General features: G+C 47.7%; 1 protein-coding gene across 1 annotated transcript; it reads right to left on the bottom strand.

Annotated features, from left to right (window-relative positions):
- Positions 1-235: 235 nt before the first annotated feature.
- LOC128329875 (cytochrome P450 2C19-like) lies at positions 236-26,447 on the bottom strand. The gene is made up of 9 exons (XM_053261732.1): positions 26,241-26,447; positions 23,874-24,036; positions 21,279-21,428; positions 19,743-19,903; positions 13,949-14,125; positions 11,637-11,778; positions 10,328-10,515; positions 7,019-7,160; positions 236-3,298 (listed from the first exon to the last, which is right to left on the bottom strand). The coding sequence occupies exons 1-9, from the start codon at positions 26,409-26,411 to the stop codon at positions 3,117-3,119; spliced, it is 1,476 nt and encodes a 491-aa protein (XP_053117707.1). The 5' UTR covers positions 26,412-26,447; the 3' UTR covers positions 236-3,116.
- Positions 26,448-27,943: the final 1,496 nt, after the last annotated feature.

Genomic DNA, 27,943 nt, shown 5'->3' with positions numbered 1-27,943 from the left:
CCTTCTCCCAACTGAGTGTCCCCTGCCCTGAGACACTCACCCCTCTTCTGCCCCTTGCCCCCCAATGTTGCGGGAAAACCTCTAGAATCTAGCCTTCCTGTTTGATTCAGCCACTGGCTTTCATCCTTCTATCAGCTGGATAGAGAACGGGGCGTCTTGCCAGAACCAAAGAGGATTAGACTCAATTCTAGCAGATATACTTGCTGTCTAACTGAATGGAGTCAAACAACAAGGGTGAGTTGCTAAAAGAAAAAAAGCTTTTATTTCATGTCATGAAAGGCACGAGTATCATCAGAGAGCATCTGGCTGATACTGCGCACCCAAGCCATACAGTTGGCTAGTTTTTATAAGCATATTAACAAAGTGATTAATATACGTTATTAGTTATTAAACATATTAAACATACATATTCCAGAGGTGCCACCTAGGGCTTGGGAAGATGAGTTACTACCGGGCCTTTATGACAACTTTAATCCCTATGGTATCTCTTCATATCAGTGAGATCCTCTTTCTGCTGACTGAGGAATTTAGCTAATGGCCTGTGTTTGACAGGTCCTGGTACCTGTTATCTCTGGTGGGCTTCTCAACCCACATTCTTGAGAGGGGGCCTCCTGCTCTTGACTTTGGCCTCTGTTACCGAGAGGCTTCTCAACTCTGAGCAACCTGCTGGCTCTATACTCCATTAGGGATAGGAACCAAACTTTCCTGAATTATACCTTGATACACACTTTTATATACTTATTTGTAGGCCTGGATTAAACAATTCGTTATCACCAATTCTTTCAAAAAAGGGTTTTTTTGGTTTTTTAAAAATAAGTCAGGGTTTTAAAAAGAAGCCCCCAAAGAGAAGGTTGGGAGAGGTGGAAGAGTGCCAGACAGGGGGACGGTTTTTCTTGCTGGTCGTGGTGGGGTCGGCGACAGGGGCCTATTCACTGAGTCACCCCCACCTCTGCTTTGGTGTGCAGATTGGACTTCTCTCCTCTGCCTGGCTCTACGCCAGGGCCTGCAGCTGGGCAGCTGTGTTAGTGGGGAGGGCCTCCCCTGCCAGGGAAGACGTTCTTCCCATGGGAGATGTGGAGGTGGTGCAGGTGGAGCCAGCTGCTAGTCCAGCCATATCCACCTTGCCACCCTCCCCACCGGTCCCTGCAGGCTGCTGCGTGTGCGGGCACAGGAACCTTTCTGGGATGCTAGGTGTCACACATGCTTATGCTGAACTACACACACACACACACACACACACACACGTAGAGCACACTGTCACACAGGGCTTGCTTGGTTTCCCTTTAATGTTGAACATTGTTTGATTTGTTTCAACTACGCATGACACCACGAGGCCCATGACGGAGGTGGGTGGCGCGGCCTGGCCTGGCCTGGCGCCACTGTGGCCCAGCACCACCCCCACCCCCACCCCCCACCCACAGAGGCTGCGCTTGGGGTGGGGGTGGCAGGAGGGAGGGTTTCGGAAGATGCATGCTGATATGAAAGAATTGCTGTCATTGAACTGATGCTGTAATGCAAATGATGAATGCCAAGGTGATAATCTGATGCCGATGCTGATGATGTGATGATGAGTTGTTCAGGCATTTCTGTTTTGTTATGTGGCTTTCACTTGTCTCTTTAATGTTCGTTTTCTGAGACTTGGCTTTGATTTTTTCCAGCCATGGAAGGTCTGTGACTGAAGCAGCAGCAGAACATACACACGTGCACCCACCTACCCCCCCACGCTCCACCCCCAGCCAAGACCACACATAGAGCACATGGCATTCTGAAGCCATAGCCAAAATTTTAACCCTAAACCCCAAAATGTTAAACCCTAAATCAAATGAATAAACCTACTAACCCTTTTGCAGAGCACATACGCACAGGTATACTATGTTTCCCCCCTACATAATCTCAAGTCTCTCTCTCTCTCTGCAATATGCAATATGCAATATGCAATTCAATGGCTTGGTGTTGTGCCTGTGTATTTTGGTGGCCTAAGGCATGGGCACAGGACAAGTTCTCTCTCTCTCTGTGTGTATTTGAGGGCACATTTGAGGCTGTTGTTGGCCCTAGTCTGCTGCATCTGTGATATCACACTTGCTTGCTTGCTGCTGGCTGCTGATGTTATTCTGCATAGGGAGGGTGTGTGTGGGACAGTGCATTTCATTGTTGTTGTTTCACACTGTTGTGTGTAGATCAATTGCATTTCTGTTGGGGGGGGATGGTGGGACACAGTGGATGTGCGTGACCTTTGGAAACCTTGTTCTTTGCAAGCTCTGCTGTTGTTAATGTGTGCTGCATCCACCCTATGGGACAATGGGGACAGACAGTGCCCATTTTTGCCTGTGTGTGCCCCCTAGAAGTGCCACAGTGGGTTGGGTGGTAGTGCCCCAATGGGTGCCTGCTACCAACCAGATTCCAAAGGAACTGGGTAAAGGGGTGATTTTTAAAGAATTTCTGAAGTTTGTGGATCTTTGGGGAAGATTCAGGGCAGAAAAGGGGCTTTGGGGGCAGAAGAGTGGGTTGGGTGGTAGTGCCCCAGTGGATGCCTGCTACTATCCAGGTTTCAGAGTGACTGAGCAAGGGAGGATATTTAAAGAATTCCTGAACTTTGCGTATCTTTAAATTTCACCCCATAGGGAATAATGGGGATTTCAGCAGCCCCATAACTCCACTTGGGGGGCACTGGGGTGGCCCAGAGTGAGTGGTGGTGTAGTGCACATAGTATACAAATCACCCCCAAACCCACAAGCCCATGGAGTACTGGGTTTTATTGTTTCAGAGGTGTTCTGAGAGTAGATTCTCTGGTAGCAAATGAGAGTGGATTCATTGTTTGTCATTGAAAAAGAATCCACTCTCTGGATAGAGGCACAGCCTTACTTTACTTTATCATGACTGTGGTAATTCTGATAGCCACCTGGCAAAGAAACAGCCTGTCGGTGCCTTCTGCAGAGAATGCTGTGAAGCCTTCTGAAAGTCCAGTTCCCAGGATCCATTGGGTGAAGCTAAGAAGCAGATCTAATCCTGAACCCCAACAGGCTCACATCTATTTTGTAGCTAGAGACTGAATCAGTGAGAGAAGGTGGAAGTCCTTGTGAGACCCCCAGCAATACTATGGGTGGGGAGGCAGCTGATTAGCGTTGGCAGAAACAGATCTGGACTTGGCGCGGCACATTTAAAATCCCACTGACATCTGGTGTGAGGTCGATTTTGGTGACTCCTGGAGGGTGCTTGAGACGAAAGTTCTGCAGGATGCTGGTGAGGTATAAGAAGAGCTCCATGCGGGCCAAACCCTCTCCTAGGCAGTTCCTCTTCCCTGTAATAGAGGGGAACAGAAGGCACCAGCCGGTTATTTTTCGGAAGGGAAACTCCGTTCCCTCAAATCCCTGTCTGTTCCAAAGATTAGCTCGATTGCTCCCTTTCACTACTAGAATTCAGAGATGTCCAGTCAACTGACTGGTGTCAACTCAGGGCGGACAAAGGGAAGGTGGTCTTCACACAATTAATTACCCAAATCCAGTGCCACACGTTGCAGGTTTGGCTACTATAATAGCTTTAAAAAGAGGATATACAGATGAATGGCCAATAGACCTATCAGTGTCATAAGAACAGCACTGCTGGATCAGGCCCATGGCCCATCTAGTCCAGCATCCTGTTTCAAACTGTGGCTCACCAGATGCCGATGGAAGCCACAGGCAGGAGTTGAGGGCATGCCCTCTCTCCTGCTGTTACTCCCCTGCAACTGGTACTCAGAGGCATCCTGCCTTTGAGGCTGGCCCACAGCCCTCCGGCTAGTAGCCGTTGATAGACCTCTCCTCCATGAAGTTATCCAAACCCCTCTTAAAGCCATCCAGTCTGTTGGCTGTCACCACATCTCATGGCAGAGAATTCCACAAGTTGATTATGCATTGTGTGAAAAAGTACTTCCGTTTGTTGGTCCTAGATTTCCTGGCAATCAATTTCATGGGAGAGGAATTTCTCTTTCTCCACTTTCTCCACACCATGCATGATTTTACAGACCTCTATCATGTCTCCCTGCAGTCATCTTTTTTCTAAACTAAAAAGCCCCAAGTGTTGCAGTCTTGCCTCATAAGAAAGGTGCTCTCGGCTCCTGATCATCTTGGTTGCCCTCTTCTGCACCTTATCCAGTTCTACAATGTCCTTTTTTATATGTGGGGACCAGAATTGTATGCAGTACTCCAGGTGTCGTCGCACCATAGTTTTGTATAAGGGCATTATAATATTAGCCATTTTATTTTCAATCCCCTTCCTAATGATCCCTAGCATGGAATTGGCCTTCTTCACAGCTGCTACACATTGAGTAGACATTTTCAACAAGCTGTCCACCAAGACCCCAAGATCCCTCTCCTGGTCAGTCACCGACAGATCAGATCCCATCAATGTATACTTGAAGTTGGGGGTTTTCATCCCAATGTGCATCACTTTACTCTTGCCAACATTGAACCGCATTTGCCATTTTGTTGCCCACTCACCCAGTTTGGAGAGATCCTTTTGGAGCTCCTCACACTCCGTTTTGGATTTCAGCCTCCGAAAGGGTTTGGTATCATCTGTAAATTTGGCCACCTCGCTACTTACCCCTACTTCTAGATCATTTATGAATACATTAAAAAGTACCAGACACAGTACAGATCCCTGGGGGACCCCACTTCTTACTTCCCTCCATTGTGAAAATTCTCCATTAATTCCTACCCTGTTTCCTGTCCTTCAACCAGTTAGCAATCCACACATGTACTTGTCCCCTTATCCTATGACTGATAAGTTTCCTCAGGAGTCTTTGATGAGGAACTTTGTCAATAGCTTTTTGGAAGTCCAGGTATTTTATGTCAACTGGATCACCCTTATCCACAAACTTGTTGACACTCTCAAAGAACTCCAAAAGATTTGTGAGGCATGATTGACCTTTGCGGAAGCCATGCCGGTTCTCTCCCAGCAGGGCCTGTTCTTCTATGTGCATTACAATTTTATCTTTGAGGATGCTTTCCATCAATTTGCGTGGAACAGATGTTAAGCTTACCAGCCTGTAATATCCCGGATCGCCCTTGGATCCCTTTTTGAAAATTGGTGTTACATTTGCTACTTTCCAGTCCTCCAGTACAGAGTCTGATTGCAGGGATACGTTATATATTTTAGCAAGGAGGCCGGCAATTTCACATTTGAGTTCTTTGAGGACTCTTGGATGGATGCCATCCGGCCCTGGCGATTTTCTAGTTTTCTGTTTTTCCAGACAGTTTAGAACATCATCTCTCGTCACTGCTACCTGACTCAGTTCTTTAGCCTCCATCCCCCAAAAGCCTGGTTCAGGAACAGGTATATGCTCAGTATCCTCTGCCGTGAAGACGGACGCAAAGAACTCATTGAGCTTCTCTGCAACCTCCATATCCTCCTTAATAATCCCTTTCACTCCCTCATTGTCTAATGGTCCAACCACTTCCCTGTCAGGTTTCCTGCTTCTGATATATTGAAACAGGTTTTTGTTATTCCCCTTGATACTTCTGTCTAAATATTCCTCATACTCTCTTTTTGCCTCCCTTATTGTCACCTTGCATTTCTTTTGCCAGAGTTTGTGTTCCTTTCTCTTCTCTTCGTTTGGACAGGCCTTCCAATTTCGGAAGGAAGTCTTCTTCCCTTTTATAGCTTCCTTGACGGTACCCGTTAGCCATGCTGCCATCCTCCTGGACTTAGTGGTACCTTTCCTCCTTTTGGGTATACAATCTAACTGGGCTTCTAGTATTGTGGTTTTGAGTGAACTCCATGCATTCTGGAGCAAAGTGACTCTCCTGATTTTCCCGTTCAGCTTTCTTTTCACCATACTTCTCGTTTTGGAGAAGTTTCCTCTTCTGAAATTCAAAATGTCTGAGTTAGACATCCTTGGTGATTCTCTCCCCACAGGTATGCTGAATTTGATCGCACTATGGTCACTGTTCCCAAAAGGGTCGATGACACTGACATCATGCACCAGGTCCTGGGTGCCACTCAGGATTAAGTCCAAGGTTGGTTCCAAGACCAACTGTTCTGGGGCACAGTCATTTAGTGTATCTAGAAATTAGACCTCTCTGTCATTACCTGACTGTGAATTTACCCAGTCATTGAGCTGGGTCTCACAATCAGTGAGACCCAGTTTGTGAGAGTGAGCCGCACAAGCAGGGTGGGAGCCCTGGGCAGCCGGATCGGCCACTCACACGATTGCCGGCTCCGTGATGGAGCCAGCGGGGGCTGGGGTGTTCGGGGGCCACACAGCCCCCAGAAGCACCAGTATGCCCTGTGTGAGCTTTTTCCCCCTCCGTGGGGGGGGGGGGTCAACTGCGCAGCGGCTAATAACGATTTTAAAAAACTGGGATTGTGCTCGCTCTGCAAACCCGGTTTAAGGGGAGGGGTACTTAGGCTCTCCTAGCCCGATTTCGGCTGATCGTCAGAATAGCCTCTATGTGTGGGTAATTCTAGTCACCCATTATTACAGCCCTGCCTCTCCTTGACGCCTCCCTGATTTCCTGCTGCAACTCCCAGTCACTGCTAGCGTTTTGATATGGAGGGCGATAGCACGTCCCCAGTAGCACAGAAAGGAGGATATAAAGGTTAATGGCCGATAGACCTATCAGTGTCTCACAGTCATGATGATGGCTGCAGGCTACGTTAAGCTTCAGAGGATGCCTCTCTGAATCCCAGTCACTGGGAAGGAAATAGAAGGAGGGACAGGTTGACCACAGGTCTAGTCTTCCCAGAAAGAGGCTGCTGGACTAAATGACTTGATTATCAAGCCAGAGGTTGCTGGTTGGAACCCCCACTGGTAGGTTTCCCACACGGTGGGAAAAACCTCTAACAGGCAGCAGCAATATAGGAAGATGCTGAATGGCATCATCTCATACTGCGCAGGAGGAGGCAATAGTAAACCCCTCCTGTATTCTACTAAAGAAAACCACAAGGCTCTGTGGACACCGACCCGACGACACACTTGACCTTTAACTGACCCAGCAGGGCTGTACATATATTCTTTTCCTTGCAGCAGTTCCATTCCTACCTGCAGAAAAAGGTATGTCTGCTCCATTCTTCTTGAAGGTTCCTCTTTCATCCAGGAAATGTTTTGGGTCAAACAAATGTGGATTTTTAAACTGTTTGGGGTCATGCAGTGCAGAGGTCAGCATGGGAAAGATGGTGGTTCCCTACAGGAAAAAGCAGAGGAGAGAGCAAGGCAACACCCAAAGAGTAACAATCAAGAGTTAATCATTCATTTTCAAGAACTAAGGGGGCACAGTATTGCTGCTTCAGATAAGGCGAGCAGCAAAAAAAAAAAAAAAAAAGGTTCCGCCATTATAAGCCCCCAAATTCTATTGCTCATAAATATGAGACTTCCTATTCGTCTGCCTTTTTCTCTTGTCACATCCCACTCTCCCGCTCTGAGGTGCCAAAAGTCTTCCTGCCCCCAGACAAGGCTCTGCCCTTTCTCGCTTGCTGGCCCCTATGCCTGCAACTGCTCCAGAGACAACTCCTGTGGTTCTGTGCCTTCCTTTTCTCCAACAGCCGGCTTCAGAACTCTGCTCTTCTCCGGAGCTGGATCTTAACCCCACTCTCCAGTGAAATGAGGCCTAAAGACGTGTGTATGTGTCTGCTCCTCTTTGTCTCTCATTCCCTTGGCCTGCCACATTCCCATCCATAGCCTCCCCTCTGCTCCCCCACTCTTGATGTATTCCTGTTTATTGATTGAGCAGACCCAGCATGCTTGGTCCTTTGCCAGCAGTCCCTGCTCCTGGGTAGTGTATAATCTAAAACACAGAGAGAGGGGAGAGAAGAAAGGAAGGGTAGGTCTAAGATGGACACAGGGCTAAGCGGGGGAATATCATGATGCAGGTGCCAGACTTATCATAGTCTTGTCTTCTCAGATTACAGCTTCCGTCATCCCCAGGAGAGCTGGTCTTGTGGTAGCAAGCATGAGTTGTCACCTTTGCTAAGTAGGGTCCACCCTGGTTTGCATTTGAATAGGAGACTAGATGTTCGAGCACTGTAAGATATTCCCCTTAGGGCTGGGGCCGCTCTGGGAAGAGCATCTGGATGGTTGCATGCAGAAGGTTCCAAGTTCCCACCCTGGCATCTCCAGGGAGTTATTTGCACATGCTTTCATGCTGCGGGATATCTGAAGAGTGAATCTGCTTTGCAGCAGATTCGCAAGATGTTTAATTTGGGGGACTAAATGGATAGTTCACATAGGGCTGGCTCCTCTCTGCAATCTCTTGCAGATCTTTTCCCTGTGCATTTTCACCAGCTTGCTCTGGGTTTTTCCTCCAACCAATTACAAATCACATCACAGAGAGGAGGTGGCAAGAAAACTTTGTTGTTGTTGTTTGAGCTATGGAGGAACGGAAGACCGGCATGAAGTTGCTAAATGCTGGATCAAACAGCAGAATGCTTACCCCTTGCCTTCGTGAGTGACTGCCTTCATCATCTCATGACCCCCACCCCTACACACACACCAGACGATTTAAGAGGCAGGGAAGTTTAAAGCAGAAATCAGAGCTTTCTCTCTTTCATGAAGAATATTGTAGGCTAATGGAATCAGCTCAGACAAAAAGGCTCAGGTTACATCCGTTCTGCATATCTATTAACTTTCCAAGTTACCCCTGCTAGCTAGGCAAAGAGGCACCTTTTAATGTGGTGAATCTCTTTATTTAGCAGGTGAAGAATAACTGGCCTTATCCCACCCCAGCATAGAACCTCCAGTGACTATTGCTGGTGTCTATTTTGTGTTTGTTTTTAGATTGTGAGCCCTTTGGGGACAAGGAACCATCTTATTTATTTATTATTTCTCTGTGTAAACTGCCCTGAGCCATTTTTGGAAGTTCAGTATAGAAATCGAATGAATGAATGAATGAATACATTCATACATAAATACATCCCATGTAAACTCCCTTTCATTGAGTTTTAATAAGCCAAATTACTGCGTTGCTACTCCTCACATCAAGGGAGACGTGGTAGGCCATAACAGAAGCCTCGGCTTTTTTGTTTTTTTTAAAAACTGCTGAAACTAGAGGATTTCTTAAAGCTGGACATTTTTTGGGCTCAGCCAGAAAGTGCAGCCACGATTTGGGGAAAAATACAGTCCTGTCTGTACTGGTCTCTGATAGCCCGCAGGGACTTCGGGGTAAATGCAGCTAATATGTGGACTGGCACACACCATTCCAGAGAAGATTTGAAGTAAAATCCCTGTGTGTAATGCCTTCAGGATCGTGCTGAGAGAGACTCCTGCCTGCAGCCTTGGAGGAGCCGCTGCTGGTCTGTGTAGACAATAATGAGCTAGGTGGACCAAGGGTCTGACTCAGTAGAAGGCAGCTTCCTGTGTTCCTGTGGTGATCATGGGAGTTGTATTGCAACAGCTAGAGACCTCCAGGTTGGAAGTCTCCCACAGTAAGCAAGCCTAAGTCTGTGTGACTGATATAAACAAATCTTATCACCCTGCTTACCCCAGCCTCCAACTCAGTCCCCCTTCCTTTCTTCTTACAGTGAGGTTTGTTGTGTCTGGGATTGATGGGAGTTGTAGTCCCACTGCAGATGGAGAGCCTCAGCATGACCACACCCACAGTTGGGCGTGGGGAGGGAGGTGTTGTGCCAAACCTTCATAGAGAAGGTGGGTCTTGAAGGGCATTTGAAGGTTGCAAGAGAGGTGGCATCACAGAGGTCTTGTGGGACGGGGCTGCTCCCAACTCAAGGGGCAACATGCTAAAGTCAGCCCTTCCAATCTGACTTTGGTTGTAACTCCACCAAATCTCTCCCTCAGATCTGTTTATCTAGAATATTTAGGCTGTTGGAAATGCAGTTCCTGATGGTATTGACCCTTTGCACCAGCAACCTATTGACCACTAGGGGCCCTAGAGGTAGAGATAGTGAGCAAGGGAATCCCCTCTCTGACTATGCTTTCTCTACTCCCCCTGAGAGTCTCAGCTTCCATTCTCTCACCTGGAGAGAGAGAGTTCTGTCTTCTCCCTTTCCTTCTTCCTGTATGTAGCTAGCAGCAAGGCATGTAGGCCTTATCTATCTCCCTGATGGGTTTTCTAAATAAATCACTTCATTTAGAAGAACTTTAACTCCATGACAATATTAATTAGCAGTGCTCTCCTTAACTGTGCAATTCTGCTGTAGAAGCTGGGCTAGATAAAGAAATCTCCCCTCCAAGCTCCCTAACCTAGACATCACTTTTCAACAAGTTCGCGAAGAGGGTTCATGGAATATGAAATCCTGCCTAACTCTTCAGGTCTATAATGCTTAACCTTTGGAACAAAGAGTGGACTACTCCTTTAGCAGCCTAGTCTCAAATTGCAATAGATTGACCTCCCGTTACCTGGGGTATGTTAAAGCCTTCAATTTCAACGTCCCGTCTTGGCATACGGATGAGCCCTAAAGGGAGTAAATCAAGAAACCTCTGTGCCTCGTGTACGACGGCTTCCGTGTATGGCATCTGAGGGCGGTCCTTCATAACAGGAGGGCGCTCTCGGCCTATCACTCGGTCTATCTCCTCGTGGATCTTTGCTGGAAATGGATTCAAAGATGGAGCATTTAAGTACACATAGCAATATCAGACAATGTCTCTTCTTGCTCAACCCGACAATGCTACCTCTCAGTGTATTGGTAGAGTCCCTTGGCTGTTCTCTGCATCCAGAATCCTTAGGAAAATTCTCGTTGTCAGGCTTCCACAAGATTAATCTTGTGTTTTCATTGCCTGAGAAATAAATCTCAAGTCTTCCAGAGAGAATTTTTTGAGCCTGATGTCTTAGGGATGTGTCGAGCCGGTTTGCCATCAATCTGGTCCAGCTCTTCTCAGGGCCAGTTGGAGGGTTCTAAATTATTGTTTTAAATAAAAATAAATTAAACACTCACTGCAGCTGTGTGGTGGTTTCTGCTGTTTTGCCCTCAACCTGCTGGCCTCCCCCTGATCCTCCAAGGGCTGTTTTGGCCCATTTCTGGTCCATTCCAGGCGCATGCATGGGCAATTTCCAAGATGGCCACTGCCACGAGAGAAAGGGCTGGAATTACCCCAAACCAGTCTAAATTGGCCCTTTAAAGAGTGGGGGGAGGCCAGTTGGGGGGGACGGCAGAGACCCCCGCGGGCATGGCAGTATCCCCCAAGGCTGCCCAACCGAGAGGTTTCTTTAAAAAAAAATTAAACAAAAACTTTGTTTAACTTTAGAATCCCCAACCCAACTCAAATCCGAGCCGAGCCAGAGGTCTGTTCAACGGGCACAAAACCTAACATGCCGAGTTCAGTTTGTGTCTGGTTTGGACTTGAACCGAACTGGGTAAACCAGTTTTGTGCACAATCCACTGCCACATTTTGTGTGCTGCAGCTGCGCCCCACCAGTCTTTTGCCCTCCAGCTTAGTGAGCCTCTCCCTCTCAGCCTAGCCTGTTGCTTGGAGTAGATTTCATGACAAAATGTGGTTGGAATATACTGGAACCTCTCTGGGGTCTGTGGCATAAGGCAGGGAACGAAACCAGTGAAATTAACAAGCCATGACAGGAAGGGACAGACAGACAACATTTTGCAAATGACAAATCAGCTGCCTGAGAAACATGGATCTCCAGCATAATCACCCTCCTTTAAGAGACATGCAATCTATTAGCAAGCAGAAGAAAATTCAGTTGTTGTTATACCTTCCACCGCTGGGTGTTCTGTCAGGACCATTAAGATGTATCTCAGGGTGGTGCTGGTGGTTTCTGTCCCGGCAAGGAATATGTCATAAGCCGTCATAATCAGGTTCTCTCTAGTAAACTCAGTCTTGGAATTGTACTTTTCCTGAAAGCAGGGAAAATGCTGAGGAAGCCACCCTCCATACCAAGGGCTGACTTGATAGTTAAACAAGCGTCAAACATTTTTCAGATGAAATCTCTCGTATCTGGGCCAAGCTGGATTCTACAGTTACTGCAGAGTCTATTGTAGGGATGTCCAGCAACTCCTCTTATAGGATTGGATTGGATTCCTTTCAGTATGTGATTCCTGAGGATGTGGACAAGGTGCTTCAGATTTTGTGTCCTACAACCTGTTCTCTTGAGCCTTGCCCAACTTGGCTAATCTCATCTAGTAATCATATTATCAGAGAGGGTCTGGTGAATATTATAAATGCTTCCCTGAGGGAGGGCAGGATGCCTCCTAGTCTTAAGGCAGCTTTTATTAGACTTTATTGGAAGAAACCTGCATTGGATCCCTCAGACTTAACTGATTACAGACCCCTTTCTAATCTTCTATGGTTGGGCAAGGCTGTGTCAATTTTGGCAGTTTGGGATGATACAGATTATCTAGATCCATTTCAAATCAGCTTTTGAGTGGGCTATGGGGTTGAGACTGTCTTGGTCGGCCTGATGAAATATCTCCAATTGGCTGTGGACAGAGGGAGATCTCCAGTTGGCTATCGACTGCTGATCCTTTTGGATCTCTTGGTGGCTTTTGATACCATCGACTATGGTATCCTTCTGGGTCACCTGAGGAGGGTGGGATTGGTTGGCACTGTTTTGCAGTGGCTCTGTTCTTCCCTCTCTGGTAGATTCCAGATGGTGTCGCTTGGAGACTGCAGCTCTGCAAAGCAAGAACTAAAGTATGGAGTTACACAAGGCTCCATACTGTCTCAAGTGCTCTTTAAGACCTACATGAAACCGCTAGAAGAGACCATCAGGAGGTTTGGTGCAGGGTGCTATCAATTTCTTGATTGAAATCCTTGCCCGAGAACAATTTTGCAACTCATTTATTTATTTATTTATTTATTTAGTTAGTTATTTAGTTAGTTAGTTAGTTATATACTTATTTATTTGATTCATATGCTACCCTTCCTATAGTGGCTTGGGGTGGCTTCCATTAAAATAAAATGTTCTGCTTTTCCAGCTGCCAAGGCCTTCTGCACCAGAGTAAAGAGTGTCTGGGTGTTTCCAGATGGAAGATGCTCAATCTGAGATTGACATTGTTACCACTATTCTTATCAGTATTCAGATGACGCACTTGGCCATCACACCCAAGTTTGCAGCGCCATGTGCTGTCCATTTGCTGCCAAACCTTAATAAAATCGTTTCATAGGATTTGTTGCAAATGGCCAGGAGACAGTACAGCATGGGGGTCAAGTATGTCATCTGAACATCCAGCAGAAAAACAGTGAGAATTCCCTCTTTCAAATAAAGCATAGCTTTGTCGGGAAACACCCTCCCACTGCTCTTCATAAGCCCCATTTAGTTCGGCCCGAACACACTCTGCTGTTTAGGACAGCAGTTCTCAATGTTTGACCCCAAGATGAGGTTGGTCTACAACTCCCATCATTCCCAGGCACAATGGCCTTCAGTTGGGGATGTAGCTGGAGGTGATAGGAGCTGTAGTCCAACCACATCTGGGGACCCAGAGTTGGTAACCCCTGGTCTAGCGGGTCTTGATTTTTATAACAGACGCTGAGGCTGAGGCTGATCCTGCCACTGCTTCCCTGGACAGCCTGAGACTTTAACCTGACCTTTTACCTACCTAAGTCAGTGACTTACCCAACTTTACCTGGGTGAGTCATGCCTAGAGCCCCCGGACTCATGAGGGAAATCCCTCAATGCACCACGCTTGTTGAGTGGTGCATTGTGGGATACCTGGAGGACAAGCGGGTGCCTCCTACCTCAAGGTCTGGTTGTCTGGGGCTCTGCGCTGCTGGCAGCCATCTTTATGATAGAGCTGAGGGGAAGGAGCAGCCAGGCAGGGTGGAGCTTCCCCAAAGCACCATGCTGCTTGTGTGGTGCATTGTGGGATGCCTGGCATCCCTGGCTTGCTTCTTCTCTGATTGCCACTTGGCTTGCTGTCACGCCACCCGTGTGGGTGCACAGGTGTTGGAGCCCTGATGGGCAAATGGTTACTGGGTAGTGGGGAGGCAGGCAGGCTCCTGCCTTTCCCCTAGCCCACCCCCCTGGTGATGATGTGAATGACTCCACTGTGTTCCTCCATTTCCTACCTGCTCCATTTTGAGGAGGAAGCAATCTATGTAGTCTCGAGTATCGTTGGCATCCAAGGTTTCCTCGTGATCTTTCACCTTCTGGTCTATAAAGTTGTGGATACAGATGAGGTTTTTGAAGTAGGTTTGGTGAGGGCCAGGCAAGTAGTCCATGATCCTGGGGAAGAGGTTGTAGAGCTGAGAGAGAAAGAGAAGGAAGGGTTTATAGATTGATAGATGTGGTGGTGAATTCCTTGGTGGGCTTGTATCCATTTTTAAGCACAGATGATGGTCCCATGAATGAAATCAGCCTGCACCATTGGAAAAAATATGTATCCATACACACCTCAAATATGCATGCACTCCCACCCTTCTATCCTGGGTTGTATTCCTTTGCACACTCCAGTTCTCTGGCTCGTATGAGGTTCCTCGAAGATTTTCAGGGTTGGTTTCATGGGAAAACTGAGCTCCCTGGACTCTTAAATGCCATTTTGTGACATCTGTTTAGATTGCTGTGAAATGACAAGCTGTTGGCTGGTTGGCTATTCCTTTGCAGGTTAACAGCCATTAAGAAATCATGTCCCCACTCCTGGCAGGGAACTTCATGGGAAGGTGTAGGATTACCTCATCCCTTCCCCAGCCCCTGCATCCATGGAAGCACGTGTGTGTGTGTGTGTGTGTGTGTGTAAAGAAGAGCAGGTGGCCACAGAAGAGAGGCCCAAGGAAAGGATGCAAGGGAGCACCTGGAATGGGGCAGCCAAGGAAGGATGTTTCCGCATCTCAGTCAGGATTCAGCACTTGGTCTCCCTGGAGGCTTTATACTAGGGTTGTGTGTTTTGTTTTGTTCCCCTGGTTTTTTATTTTTGCCTGAATCTGAAGCACCCCCATTTCGTTCTTTGTTCAAATCAGCCAATCCGAAACACCCCCATTTTGTTCTTTGTTCGAAATTGCAAAATCCGATTTTAAAAAATGGCCTCGGGGCAAAACTAGTGAGTGGGGTTGGTAGTGCCCAATGGGTGGAAGCTACCACCCGCATTTCAGAGGAATTAGGCAAAGGGCTGATTTTTGGTGAATTTTTGAAGTTTAAGACTTTCACTGCATTTAAGAAAGTACAAAACCATGGATCATGGTTACAAGAAAGAAAGAAGCAACTAAGATTGCTGGGGATGTCAATAGACTGACAGGGATATCCCCCCCGCCTTTGTTTCCTACAGTCCCATGTAGATGACCTGTCCCTGCAATGGCAAAAGTTGTGAACCCCTGGCTTAGACATCATGTCCCACCAAATTACATTGTGGCCTAAATTACATTAGACTGTTCAACTTGGGCAACAAAACTTAGACACCACTATAACTCATAAAAATCAGAAGAAAAACAAAATAGCTCTTCAAAAGTCCCCTGAACAAATCAAGAAATTATTTCTAAACCTTTGGAAAGAAAAACCTGTGTAATTTCAGAACTTTCCTAAACAGCTTCTGGAAAAGCTTCTCCATGTAACTTATATCATGGCCTTTAGCAAGAGCTTTAGAATTGCATTGAGCTGCCAAAGATATCTGGGTAGTTCTGTCTCAAAATGCTGTCTTCCAAATCCCTTTGCAAGGTCAGTTTGCATTTCAATCACTGAATACAACACATACTTAACTAAACCATGCCCAACAGGGAAGGTTTGCCAGTTTTTTGCATATCTTATCTTCTACTAATCACTCATTGCCTCAGCTGCAGAAGTCAATTTCAGTTGCAATGCTTTACCAAAGAACAAAGCATTCAGGTCCAAAACAGAGTCATATCGATTTGGAAACAAAAATCTCTGTTTTTTAATTCTTGATTTTGTTTTGTTTACAAAACGTCCGAAATAGCCATTGTCCGGCACAAAACATTTTGTACCTGAATATAAATGCACAGGCCTATTTTATACACATGGCTTTTAATTCAAATCCACTCTGGATTGGAGTGTGCCAGTCCAAATATTGGTTGTATTTACCCCGACGTATCATGGACCAGTAAAGATATGACTTTCTTTCCCCCCGAAGGCGAGGCTGGGCATTCTGGCTTAGCCCAAAGAATGTCCGGCTTTTTAAAATCCTGTATTTCTAGTGGCTTCTGAAGAAAACCCAACATTTCCCTTTGATGTGCGGAGGGGCCATTTCCAACATTTTGGCTTAGTTGCACTTTCGTGGCCCCCCCGTCTTTTTTTTCTGTAAATCCACCCAGGTATCAGCAAAGGAGAGTGTGACGGCTCAGTCTGGTGTGTTCTTTGAGTGATTTGCAATGGCAAGCGCTGGGGGAAGGGGGAGGGGTTGCCGCAGACTGATGCAATTCTATGGAGTCCAGAAGGGGAGGGGGAGGGATGAATTCCTGAGTTAAAGGGAAGCACAAGCAAAATGTGTTTCTTCAAAGTTTGGTCACCATAACAACACAGCTTACATATGTGGATGTTTGAATACGCAGATGTTTGGAAGCCTAACAATGGAGACTGCAGGTTGGGGTAATGTTCTGTTGCTTTGACTTGTCACTTTTTGGATCTGGCTGTCAAACTAAAAAAAGTAATACTGAAGGGAGGCATCTTGTGCCTCCTCCTGAGGTGTGAGTAGTTGGAGGAAAAAATTGAAACAAACAGTGGGAACTTACACAGGAGAAAGATTGCAGGGAGTGCGAGAGGAGCACAGAGCTATATAAACTGTCAATTTCATCCCCGAAGTAAACATCTTGCACCCCATCTGCAGGGGTGGTGGGCTGATTAAGATGGTCTGCCCCCGGAGGCTTATGGATCCGCTTGGATTTCAGACGGCCCTCGGGGAGTTTCCAGTGTCCAGAGCTGGTGACCCTGTCGAGGCCTTGGTTGATCTCTGGAATGGAGAGATGGCCTGGGCTGTTGACACAGTTGCCCCCAAACGCCCTCTCCGGCTTGGTGGAGCCTGTTCTGCTCCTTGGTTTTCCTCAGAGCTTAGGGCGGTGAAGCAACTCGGACGACGGCTAGAACGACGCTGGAGGAAGAGTCGTCACGAATCCGATCGAACACGGGCTAGAGCCCATTTTAGGGACTATGCCGTGGCGGTGGGGGCGGCGAAGAAATGCTTTTTCTCTGCCTCCATTGTGTCTGCTCAGTGCAGGCAAACAGAGCTGTTTCGTGTGGTGAAAACCTTGCTCCACACATCCCCCCAGACAATGGGGGAGGAGTCATCTACAGCTCTTTGTGATCGGTTTGCCTGTCGCTTTGCAGATAAAGTTGCTTGCATCCGTGCTGACCTGGACTCCAGAGTTTTGGCAGTTCCGGCAGACGTGCCTTTGGTACCATCTGGTCCCATTGTGTTGGATTCTTTTCAGTTGGTGCGGCCTGAGGATGTGGACAAGATCCTGGGCAGTGTGCGGGCGACTTCGTGTGCTCTTGACCCTTGCCCTTCTTGGCTAATAAAAGCTGCCAGGGAGGGGACAGGCAGATGGTTGGAGGTGATCGTTAATGCTTCATTAAGGGAGGGCAGGATGCCATCGTGCCTCAAGGAGGCAGTGGTAAGACCTCTATTAAAAAAGCCCTCCCTTGATCCCTCCAGCCTGGACAACTATAGACCTGTGTCTAACCTCCCCTTTTTGGGCAAGGTGATGGAGCGTGTGGTGGCGTCCCAGCTGCAGAGGGTCTTGGATGATACGGATTATCAGGACCCTTTTCAATCTGGCTTCCGCCCCGGGTACGGGACTGAGACTGCCTTGGTCACTCTAGTGGATGACCTACGCCGGGAACTAGACAGGGGGAGTGCGTCCCTGTTGGTTCTGCTGGACCTCTCGGCGGCGTTCGATACCATCGACCATGGTATCCTTCTGGGCCGCCTCTCGAGTATGGGAATCGGAGGCACTGCGTTGCAGTGGTTCCGGTCCTTTCTTGAGGGGAGGGTCCAGAAGGTGGTGCTGGGAGACTACTGCTTGGCCCCGTGGCCATTGGCCTGTGGGGTGGCCGTTGGCCTGTGGGGTCCCGCAGGGTTCGGTCTTGTCCCCCATGCTGTTTAACATCTACATGAAGCCGCTGGGAGAGGTCATCTGGGGATTTGGACTGAGTTGTCAGCAATATGCGGATGAAACTCAGCTCTATCTCTCCTTGTCAACTGATCCGAGGGAGGCGGTGGATGTCCTGAATCAGGGGCTGGAGGCCGTGATGTGTTGGATGTGGGCTAACAAACTGAAATTGAATCCGGATAAGATGGTGGTACTGTTGGTCAGTAGGAGAGCCAATCGGGATGAGGAGATTTTACCGGTTCTGGATGGGGTTGCACTCCCCTTGAAGGAGCGAGTACGCAGCTTGGGGGTACTAGTGGACCCGGCTCTGCTTTTGGAAGCTCAGGTAGAGGCGGTGGCCAGGGGTGCCTTTGCATGGCTTCGGCTGGTGCGCCAGCTGCGTCCCTTTCTCGAGAAGGCAGATCTGGCCAAGGTTACCCACGCCTTAGTCACGTCGCGGCTGGATTACTGTAACGCGCTCTACGTGGGGCTGCCCTTGAAGAATATCTGGAAACTGCAGCTAGTGCAAAACGCGGCAGCGAGGGTTTTATCCGGAGCTGCCCGTTGGGAACATATCACCCCCATTTTGAAAGATCTGCACTGGCTACCGGTTCATTTCCGGGTCCAATTCAAGGTGCTGGTTTTGACCTTTAAAGCCCTAAATGGTTTGGGCCTGGGGTATTTGAGGGACCGCCTGCTCCCAGGGGTTGCTGCCCGCTTGACAAGGACATCTGAGGGTGCCGACAATGAGAGAGGCCTGGCTGTTGTGCACACGGGACAGGGCCTTCTCTGTTGCTGCCCCCAGGCTCTAGAATGCTCTCCCAGTGGCCATTCATTCCTCAGACTCCATCACGGCTTTTAGAAAGCTTGTAAAGACTTGGCTTTTTACCCAGGCGTTTACATAATCGTTTTTACTGCTGCTGTGGGTGTTTTTATCTGTTGTATTGTTTTATGCCTGTTTTTATATGTTTCTATACTTTTAGCATGTTGTTTTTATTGTGTTTTTATTGTATGTTTTTAACTTTTGTAAACCGCCTTGGGGTTATTTTTTAATGAAAGGCGGTATAAAAATGCAAAAATAAATAAAAATAAATAAATATTCTGCTGTGAAGGGCTTTCTTGTTCTCCCCCCCCCACCCCGCCCACTGACCGCTTACTTTCTTGGCCAGCCGGCGGCCATCTCTTTCTTCCCCAGGCAGTCGCCACCTTCTTTCTTGATGGGCTGGCTGCCACCGCCTTTTCCTCAGGCAGCGGCTGCCTGAGGCCAGCCCGCGTCTGCTTCCTCTACTCGGCTGCCACTGCCGTTTTCTCCCATAAATTCTTTTGGCTGGCAGGTGGCCTGGAGAGAGAGGCTGCTCCACCCTCTCCCATCCACCCGCTGCAGCTGCCACCCCGACCCCCACCCCCACCCCCCCGTTCTCCTGACTGCCACTGCCTTCTTCAGCCCAGTGGTCAAGCCATCCTTCCTTTGGGCCAGCAGGTAGGCCAGAGAGAGAGGCTGGCCTGCCTTCTCCGCCTCCCACCCACCTTCTGGCAGCTGCAGTTTCCTCCACCCCACTGTCCCCGTTGCTATCTGGCAGCTCATTCGTGAACTCTCGCGAGAGCTGCCACACATAGGATGAGCAATGGGTACACCTAAGAGAAATATATATATGAAGATGGTAGAATGTAGGGAAAACTCCTCATCTAAACTATACTGGCACTACTGTGCCAATCTAAAGCCCACACTCCATCCATTCTGCCCTTCCTAAACACACCCGCCCCTTTCGACCATTCAACGGCACACAATTTATTTTCATCCTCTTCATGTTTTTTTTCCAAGCCAGCTTACCTGCCCTGCAGTGGAGCTCTCAATCCGGAGACTTTCAGTGAGCCAGTGAAGGATCTGGAGAAGCTGCTGATCTTGGTAATCGAACCTTTCTCCAAGGAGGATGTGACTGATCACATTGCAGGTAGCAGCGCTGAAGAGGAATGCTGGGTTGAAGGGCTGGCCTGCCGAGAGAGTAGGAAAGACTGCAAAGCTTGGACCTATCCAGTTATCAATGTCAGTCCATTGCGACAAAGCCCTGCTGAATGAGCACAGTGGAAATCTCCAGTTCAAATCTCAGCTGAGTTATGGACTTCCTAAGTGGCCTTAGACAAGCTGCTACGTGGAGAATCTACTTCTTCATGTCAACATCACTGGGAAAAGGCATAACCTCCCTAAATGCTTGCCTGGAGGCAGTGATGGGCTGGATGAAGGATAACAAACTGAGTCTGAATCCAGATAAGACGGAGGTACTCATTGTGCAGGGTCGAAACCTGGGAGATGAGTTTGATCTGCCTGTCCTGGATGGGGTCACACTTCCCTGGGAGGAACAGGTATGCCATTTTGGGGTGCTTCTCTCCCTGGTGTCCCAGGTTGAGGCAGTGACCAGAGGTGTTTTCTATCAGCTTTGGGTGATATGCCAGCTGCATTCGTTTTGAGATAGACAACCTCAGAACAGTGGTACATATTCTGGTAACATCCAGACTGGATTACTGCAATGAGCTCTATGTGAGGCTGCCTTTCTATGTAGTCAGGAAACTACAGCTGGTTCAGAACGAGGCAGCCAGGTTGGTCCCTGTGTCAACTTGGAGACACCATATAACTCCCATATTGAAAGAACTACACTGGCTGCCAATATGTTTCCAGGTAAAATACAAGGTGCCGGTTATAACCAATAAAGCCCTAAACAGCTTGGGGCCTGGCTATTTAAGAGAAGGTCTTCTTTGTCATGAACCCCACCACCCATTGAGATCATCATGAGAGGTCTGTCTGCAGTTGCCACCGGTTCATCTGGTGGCTATTCGGGGACAGATCTTCTCTGCTGCTGCCCATAGCTTTGGAATGCTCTCCCTGCTGAAATAAGAGCCTCCTCATTTCTGACCATTTTAAAATATATATTTAAAGATGCATCTGTTCTCCAAGGCTTTTAATTAAATACTGTTTTAAAATTTTAACATCGTTTTAATATATTGTTTTAAAATTTTAAATTATTGTAATTTTTTAACTTTTTGCTGTCATTTATTTTAACCAATGTTTTAATTTTTGTTCTTGTCATTTATTTGTTTAAACTAATCTTTTAACTTTTCTGTTATTTTTTCTTGTAAACCAGCCAGAGATGCATGTTTTGGGCAGTATAAAAATGTTTAAATAAATAAATAATAAATAAATATTCATTTCTGCCTCTGCTCTCCTGACCCTCCTTTTCCCTCTTAGAGAGCACAAAAGCTGGGCAGAGATTGTGATTCAGTGCACAGTTAGACAGGACTAAGCCTGACTGAAGTCAGTAAGCGAATCCACACAACCGACAGGGCACAACACATGTGTGTATCGGCCACCAACCTTTTTTGGCCCGGAGTTCCTTCACCAGGTGCTTGACCTCCTCTTGGATTCGCTCCTCGATGCTTTTCTTCCCCATCCCAAAGTCCCTCAAGGTTGTGAGGGAGAAACGACGGAGCTGAACCCAACGCTCACCATTGGACATGAGGACACCTGGAGAATATGATGAATATTTATATACCGCTTTTCAACAAAAGTTCCCAAGATGGTTTATATGTAAATAAATAAATAAATGAAGGGCTCACAGTAGGGGTGTGCAATTCGGGATTTCGGGTGATTCGGCTCGGACCCGAACCGAATCACCCCTGTTCTGTTTTGTGCCTGAATCTGGGTCACCCGAATCACCCTTGATTCGGTTCGGATTCGGATTTAATCCGAATCCGAATCCAAATCGATTCGGGGGGGTAAAAAGGGGCCCAGGGGCAAAATTTTGGGGTGGGGTAGTAGTGCCCAATGGGTAGAGTCTACCACCCCAATTTCAGGGGGATTTGGGAAAATCCTGATTTTTGGTGAATTTTTAAAGTTTTCGTGACTTTGGGGCAGTTCGGGGGCATAGCATGGGATCTGGGCAAAAGGAGTGGGGTGGGGTGGTATTGCCTAATGGGTGCAGGCTACCACCCCAATTTCAGGGGGATTGGGCCAAGGGCTGATTTTTGGTAAATTTCTGAAAATTTCATGTCTTTGGGGCAGATTGGGGAATATTGGGGCAGAAAGTGGGGCCTGGGGCAGAATAGTGGGGTGGGGTGGTAGTGCCTAATGGGTGGAGGCTACCACCCCAATTTCAGGGGGTTTGGACAAAGGGCTGATTTTTTGAGAATTTTTGAAGTTTTAGTGACTTTGGGGCAGTTTGGGGGCATAAAGTGGATCTGCCCCAAAATAGTGGGGTGGGGTGGTAGTGCCTAATGGGTGGAGGCTACCACCCCCATTTCAGGGGGATTGGGCAGAGGGCTGATTTTTTGAGAATTTTTGAAGTTTGGGTGTCTTTGGGGCAGATTGGGGGCAGAAAGTGGATCTGCCCCAAAGGAGTGGGGTGGGCTGATAGATAGTGCCTAATGGCTGGAGGCTACCACCCATCCCCAATTTAAGAGTGATTGGGCAGAGGGGTGAACTATGGTGAATTTATTTGTATGAGGTTTGTCTTCATAAGGTGAAGTGTGCTAAACTGATTACTTCCTCATATTATTCATAGTAAAGGAAAGTGTGAAAAAGTGAAAGTGGGGTCATGAGAGCTGTTTAATTGAAAAATATCTCATTTGCTATGATAGAATGAGAATTCACACCTCAGAAAAAACTTCTGAGGTGTGAATTCTCATTCTATCATAGCTAGCCCTCTGCCCCTGCAAGGACTTGGAGGTCCTCAGAGATCACATCCAAATCAGAGGATGGAGACAGACCAGTGTCCTCTGGTTGTTGTGGGGGTGTTAGCTTGGTTTCTCCTTCTGGGGTGGTGGTCCCCAGTAGCACAGGGTCACCTGGCATCTGAATTTTGGGTGTCTCCCCAAGTGATGTGGTGTTTCCCCCCTGAATTTGAGATCATGATACAGCTTTAATGCTCACACAATCAAGCAATACAGGAAGTGGGGAATATAAACTGGGGTTCCTTTAAAGAGGAAATTTTCCTCTCCCCCCTGCCCTGGTCATTTCTCCTCTGAGAACCACCCACTGCTCTCCTGCAGGCACAGTGTTCGCCTTTCAAAATGGCTTCAACATTATGTATCCATTTGAACTGGCATCCTAGGTCAGAAGGTCAATAATTACCTAAGACAGAACTGCACCTCTCCACAGGCCAGAATTGCCGATCAGCCAGGCTGCCAACCTGCCTGGGATACAGATTCACACATGCTACTCCTGCAGGAACTCCTAAGCATATGCAGGACACACTCAGTGGCCACAACACACATGTGAGCTGGCCTTCATGACCATGATTTCTAGGACTGCCAGCTGACCAGGAAAAACCAGCCTGCCCTGCTCTTGCACCCTGAGCTGCAAGTGAAGCTTTGCCGAGGACGAAAGCAAACACTCTTATCATGCTTTCATAACATCCAGACTGGATTATCACAATGCACTCTATGTGGGGCTACCCTTGAAGACTGTTTGGAAGCTTTAGATGTTCCGGGACACTGCAGCAAGGATGCTTGTGGATGCAAGACATTTCACAAGTATGACACTCATCTTGTGACAGCTTCCCTGCCTTACCTTCCCTGGTTATCAGTTTCTCTACACATCAGCACACATCTCCCATGGAACTTATTGTGTTACAGAAGATCTGGGGCATATGCTGCCTAAGGGTACACAGCCAGGACACCAACTGGGTCTCCCTGCTAGCCCATGAAAAGATCTACCATGTACTGGTGCTCAAACTCCTGTGACTTGCTTTTTGTGTGATCATAGGCTCGATGACTGTACCTGTGTTCATTTAAAAAGTGGACCTGGATACCAGCAGCCCTTCCAATGCATGGGACAGATAGAAGTGTACATCTGTACCTGTGTTCAGCATAACATGTGAGTGACTGCTCTTGTGGATATCGTATACCTGGTGTATGAACATTGAACATAACTTTTAAATGGGTCTGACAAAGGAATAAACAAATAATATACCGAATCCTTTGTTGATCTTATCTGCTACTGGCAAGGTGCCTCGGTTGGTAAACTCATCTCCGTGTTCAACCAGAACTTTCTTCACTGTCTCATAACTGTGGAGAACCACCACTCGCTCTGGGCCAAAATACACAGTGAACACAGGTCCGTATTTTTCACACATCTGTAGAGACAGAGCACGTAGGAAAGAACTTAAGCAGGGTGAAGGCCTCTGTTGATGCATTCAGACAAACTGATCAAATGGAGGCTGGTGTGTGAGAGAAGAAACCACCAGGAGCTGAGTTACCTTTTGATATGTTGATTACTTCTTTGAATGTTCCCACAGGGGGCAAAACAAATTTGATCCCAGAATCAATGCTATTTATTTACTTAGAGATGAGTACCCCACCTAAGAACATAAAAACGTAAGAACAGCCCTGCTGAATCAGGCCCAAGGAAGCCCATCTAGTTCAGCATCCTGTTTCCCACAGTGGCCCACCATATGCTGCTGGAAACCTACAGGCAGGAGTTGAGGGCATGCTCTCTCTCCTGCTGTCCACACCCCGCCCCGCAACTGGTACTCACCTTTCTTTCTCCAGGAATGCAATCTGGCTAACAGATAAACTAAACAACAGTACAGTCTGTAGACTGGGGTCAACAAACAAGCTTAGCTTGGGGTGAATGCCAAAACAAAGAATCAAAGTCGAGCAGAAAATCAGGAACCACAATTAGAAGAGTTGAAGACAAGCGTCAAAGCTGATCAGAAAACCAGGGTCCATGGGTTAAGGACTGGAAAGAGGGCTTGGCACTGGAGTGGCTGTTTCACACTTTTCTCCCTATAGCGTTCTTAACAAGGAGGGTGTTAGGAGCACTTTACCCCAATAAACACAACCAAAGATGTGAAAGAAATATAAGGACAGAAACAGAAGTGCAGGTGAGAAATGAAAGATACTTGTGTTAAGTTTTGACTTTCTTGAATAACAATTTTAAAAATAACCATTGTCCAACCAAGAGTTGGACTTGGGACATTTATTCTTTTTTATTCTATATTTGATGTCCAATGTTGCTGCCTTCAGCAGATCTTTTAGTTTGTGCCCACTTAGAAAGACCTGGAGAAAAGCACCAGGGGGAAAAAAAGGATAAAATCCATAAAAGCAATCTTCCTGCTCAAATTCCTGGACACTTCATATCCAGGACAAGACTTTTCCTACATCCTGGACAGGGCGTCCAATTCCTGAAATGTCCAGGCCAATCCTGGACTTGTGGCAACCTGAAGCCAAGCCGAGCAGGAACCAGGATTGAGACACCCGGCACACCAGGACCAAAGCAGACCTTGAAAATGAGGCAAGGTCTGCTCCAGACAAGACTCCTCTTCCTACCCAGAAACCAATGAAGGACCGCCAAGGAGGACGGGGGTCACTTGTGACCCCAAGATCCAAAATCTGCTGCAGTGAGTGGCAAGGAGAGTTTTGGCCTCAAGCCTTGGTGGAGTCCAGCAGTCACCAGCATATCCAGGCAGCACCTCTCCACCCCAACCCCCTGAGGATCCCTCCCAGAGGTTTCATGTAGATGTTAAAAAGCATCACAGACAGAAAGGAACCCTGTGGGATGCCGTAGGCCAAAGACCATGGCATAGAGCAGGAGCGCTCCGGGGCCATCTTCTGGAACCTACCTCCCAGGAGAGACTGGTGCCACTGCAAAACACTGCCCGCCCCAATCCTTCTGCTTCCCTACCTTGGCTCCACAGATGTTGTCGGGCTATAACTCCCATCTCCCCCAGCCACAGTGCCCTTTGGCTGTTGTGGCTGAGGATGATGGGAGTTGTAGTCCAATAACATCTGGATGCCCAAGGTTGGGAAGCCCAGGTTAATGCTAGAGCCAACAGGGAAAACTTCCCTTGTTTATTTTCCAGTGTAGAATGTCAATGAAAACAACCAAAACTGTGTCTGTAAAAAAACCAGGCTGGAATTTCATATTTTGATAATAGATGTAAGTTTTGGGCAGTATAAAAATATGTTAAATAAATAAAAAAAATAAAATGTTTGGTTGCTGGTCTTCAGCTGGTAGATGGTGACTCCAAAATGCCTTGTTTGTGTCCTGTCGTTATGTAGTTTGCAACTGCGGCCAGCACCAGTTTTGAGGGAAGGGGGGGAAGTAAGACAGAAGGGGCAAAAAAATAAAAGTGGGAAAATATTATCTCTGGTGTTGTTGTTGTTGTTGTTGTTGTTTTAGCAGTGCCTGACGTGAGACACAAAGGTGCAGCTGGGATGCGGGGCAGAAAGCCCTCTTGGAGGGCTCGATCGAGCAGCATTAAGTGATGCCTGAAGTCCTCAACAGAGATGGGATCAGGGAGTGAAAATGCAGCAGAGCTGAATTCCCATTTCTTACCTTCTGCAGGGATTCCATAAGGTTATTGGTCTTCAGCTGTAGGAGGTTCCCGATAAGCGGCAGGGGTGTCGGGCCAGGAGGGAGGTTCTGATGCTTGGCACTCTTCCTCCGCACGGCCAGGACAAACAGACAGGAGAGGCAGAGGACCAGGAGGCTCCCCAAGAGATCCATGGCAGCACCGAAGCACAACTGGAGTTACTAGAGCTTCTGAGAGTGAGAGAATGAGAGTCAGCAGTCGGGAGACGGGAGATATCAGGGGTGAATGGCCATCAGTCCAAAGATCATTGTATACTTCTTGGAACAGAGCCTGTGTTTGTGTTTGGCATGAACTGTGCCCTCTTCTCTTTTGTAGCTCCAAGGAGGAATATGAACCCTTCATACTCTCCTGTGTGCTCTCCAACTATATGGGTGAGAACCACTGATGGAAGAGACATATATGGCGCAGGGCACATGTGAAGGGAGGCTGGGAGTAGTTTGTTGAGCAGCAGCTCACGATTACTCCTAAATCACACTTTCTATTCTGGGCCACTCCTGGCCACCCCACCTGCATGTTCAGCACACCCCAACCCCCGGGTTCTAAGGTTGCCAGGGACCAAAGATGCACCCAGTCAACTCAACGCAACAGTCCCATTGCCTCTCTGTGTGTGTGTGTGTGTACACGCACACACGCACAATTATGTAAGCTAAGGTGGTCCTGCCCCCACAAATTTATCTCCCTCCCCTCCTTTTTTGCATGCAAAGATTTTTTTTTTAAAAAAAAGCTTAATGTAACTGGCACTTAGGACTACCAAGGAGCCAGACAACCTGTCCTGCTTTGCACCCCCACCCCCAAACTCTGAGTCTGATTCAGGACCCGCAGCACAAGGCAAGATGTATCAGCCCCAATAGCCAACTTCATAGGGTCTGCAAACAGGACCAGCAAGGTGCATTACCGAAAGGTGCTTGCCACGCAAAGAGCTTCAGAGGAGACTCAAGCAAGTGAAGCATTCCAATGGAAAACGACGAGGAATACAAACGGGGCACTCAGTATACCAGATTTGTAATGCATCTGGCTCCAGCTGATAGACATTGGGGTTCTGGTAAAAACCGAAGTATATCCGGAAGTCTCCTCATGCCTGTCCTAAGAAAACTATGTGATGGAATGGAGAAGTGCCCCCAGATGACAGCCCCTCATGCAGTGGAGCGAGTTGGGCAGAAGGTCCTAGCTTCCTTCATCTCCAGAGGAGGAGGAGGAGGAGGAGGAGGAGGAGGAGGAGGAGGAGGAGGAAAGAACCCGTGGAGAACTGCTGCCAATCAGAGCTAAACAAGGCATGATACTTGCACTTGCCTTGTACCCTCTAACCCGGGTTAAGGGCCAAGGTTATAAATCAGGCTAGCGGGGGTGGAAGTGGCAGGATCACACTCCACACAAGCAGCCCAACCCAGGCTGGGCTGCTCATGTGCATAGCCTTTCTGTCGCTTGCTTTCTCTTTCCCTTTCCATGCAGGAAGCGCCTGTTCTCTCTCTCTCACCTTCTCCACCACCACCTTCGTAACTGCCAAGCTGTGCGGAAGCAGTTGTAGCTAGACTTTCCCCCACTCCTTATTCCCAGACAGCAGCTTTTTCAGCTGAGCTGTAGGGTGACTTACTTTGTTTCCTCTCCCCCCACAATTTCTTGCACCAGACTTGGGGCTGGCTTGTATATGGGTCCCACCCTACTGCGA

Source organism: Hemicordylus capensis, chromosome 6 (genome assembly GCF_027244095.1).
Source record: "Hemicordylus capensis ecotype Gifberg chromosome 6, rHemCap1.1.pri, whole genome shotgun sequence".
Classification (NCBI taxonomy): domain Eukaryota; kingdom Metazoa; phylum Chordata; class Lepidosauria; order Squamata; family Cordylidae; genus Hemicordylus; species Hemicordylus capensis.
This window is presented reverse-complemented; position numbering and strand designations above follow the sequence as displayed.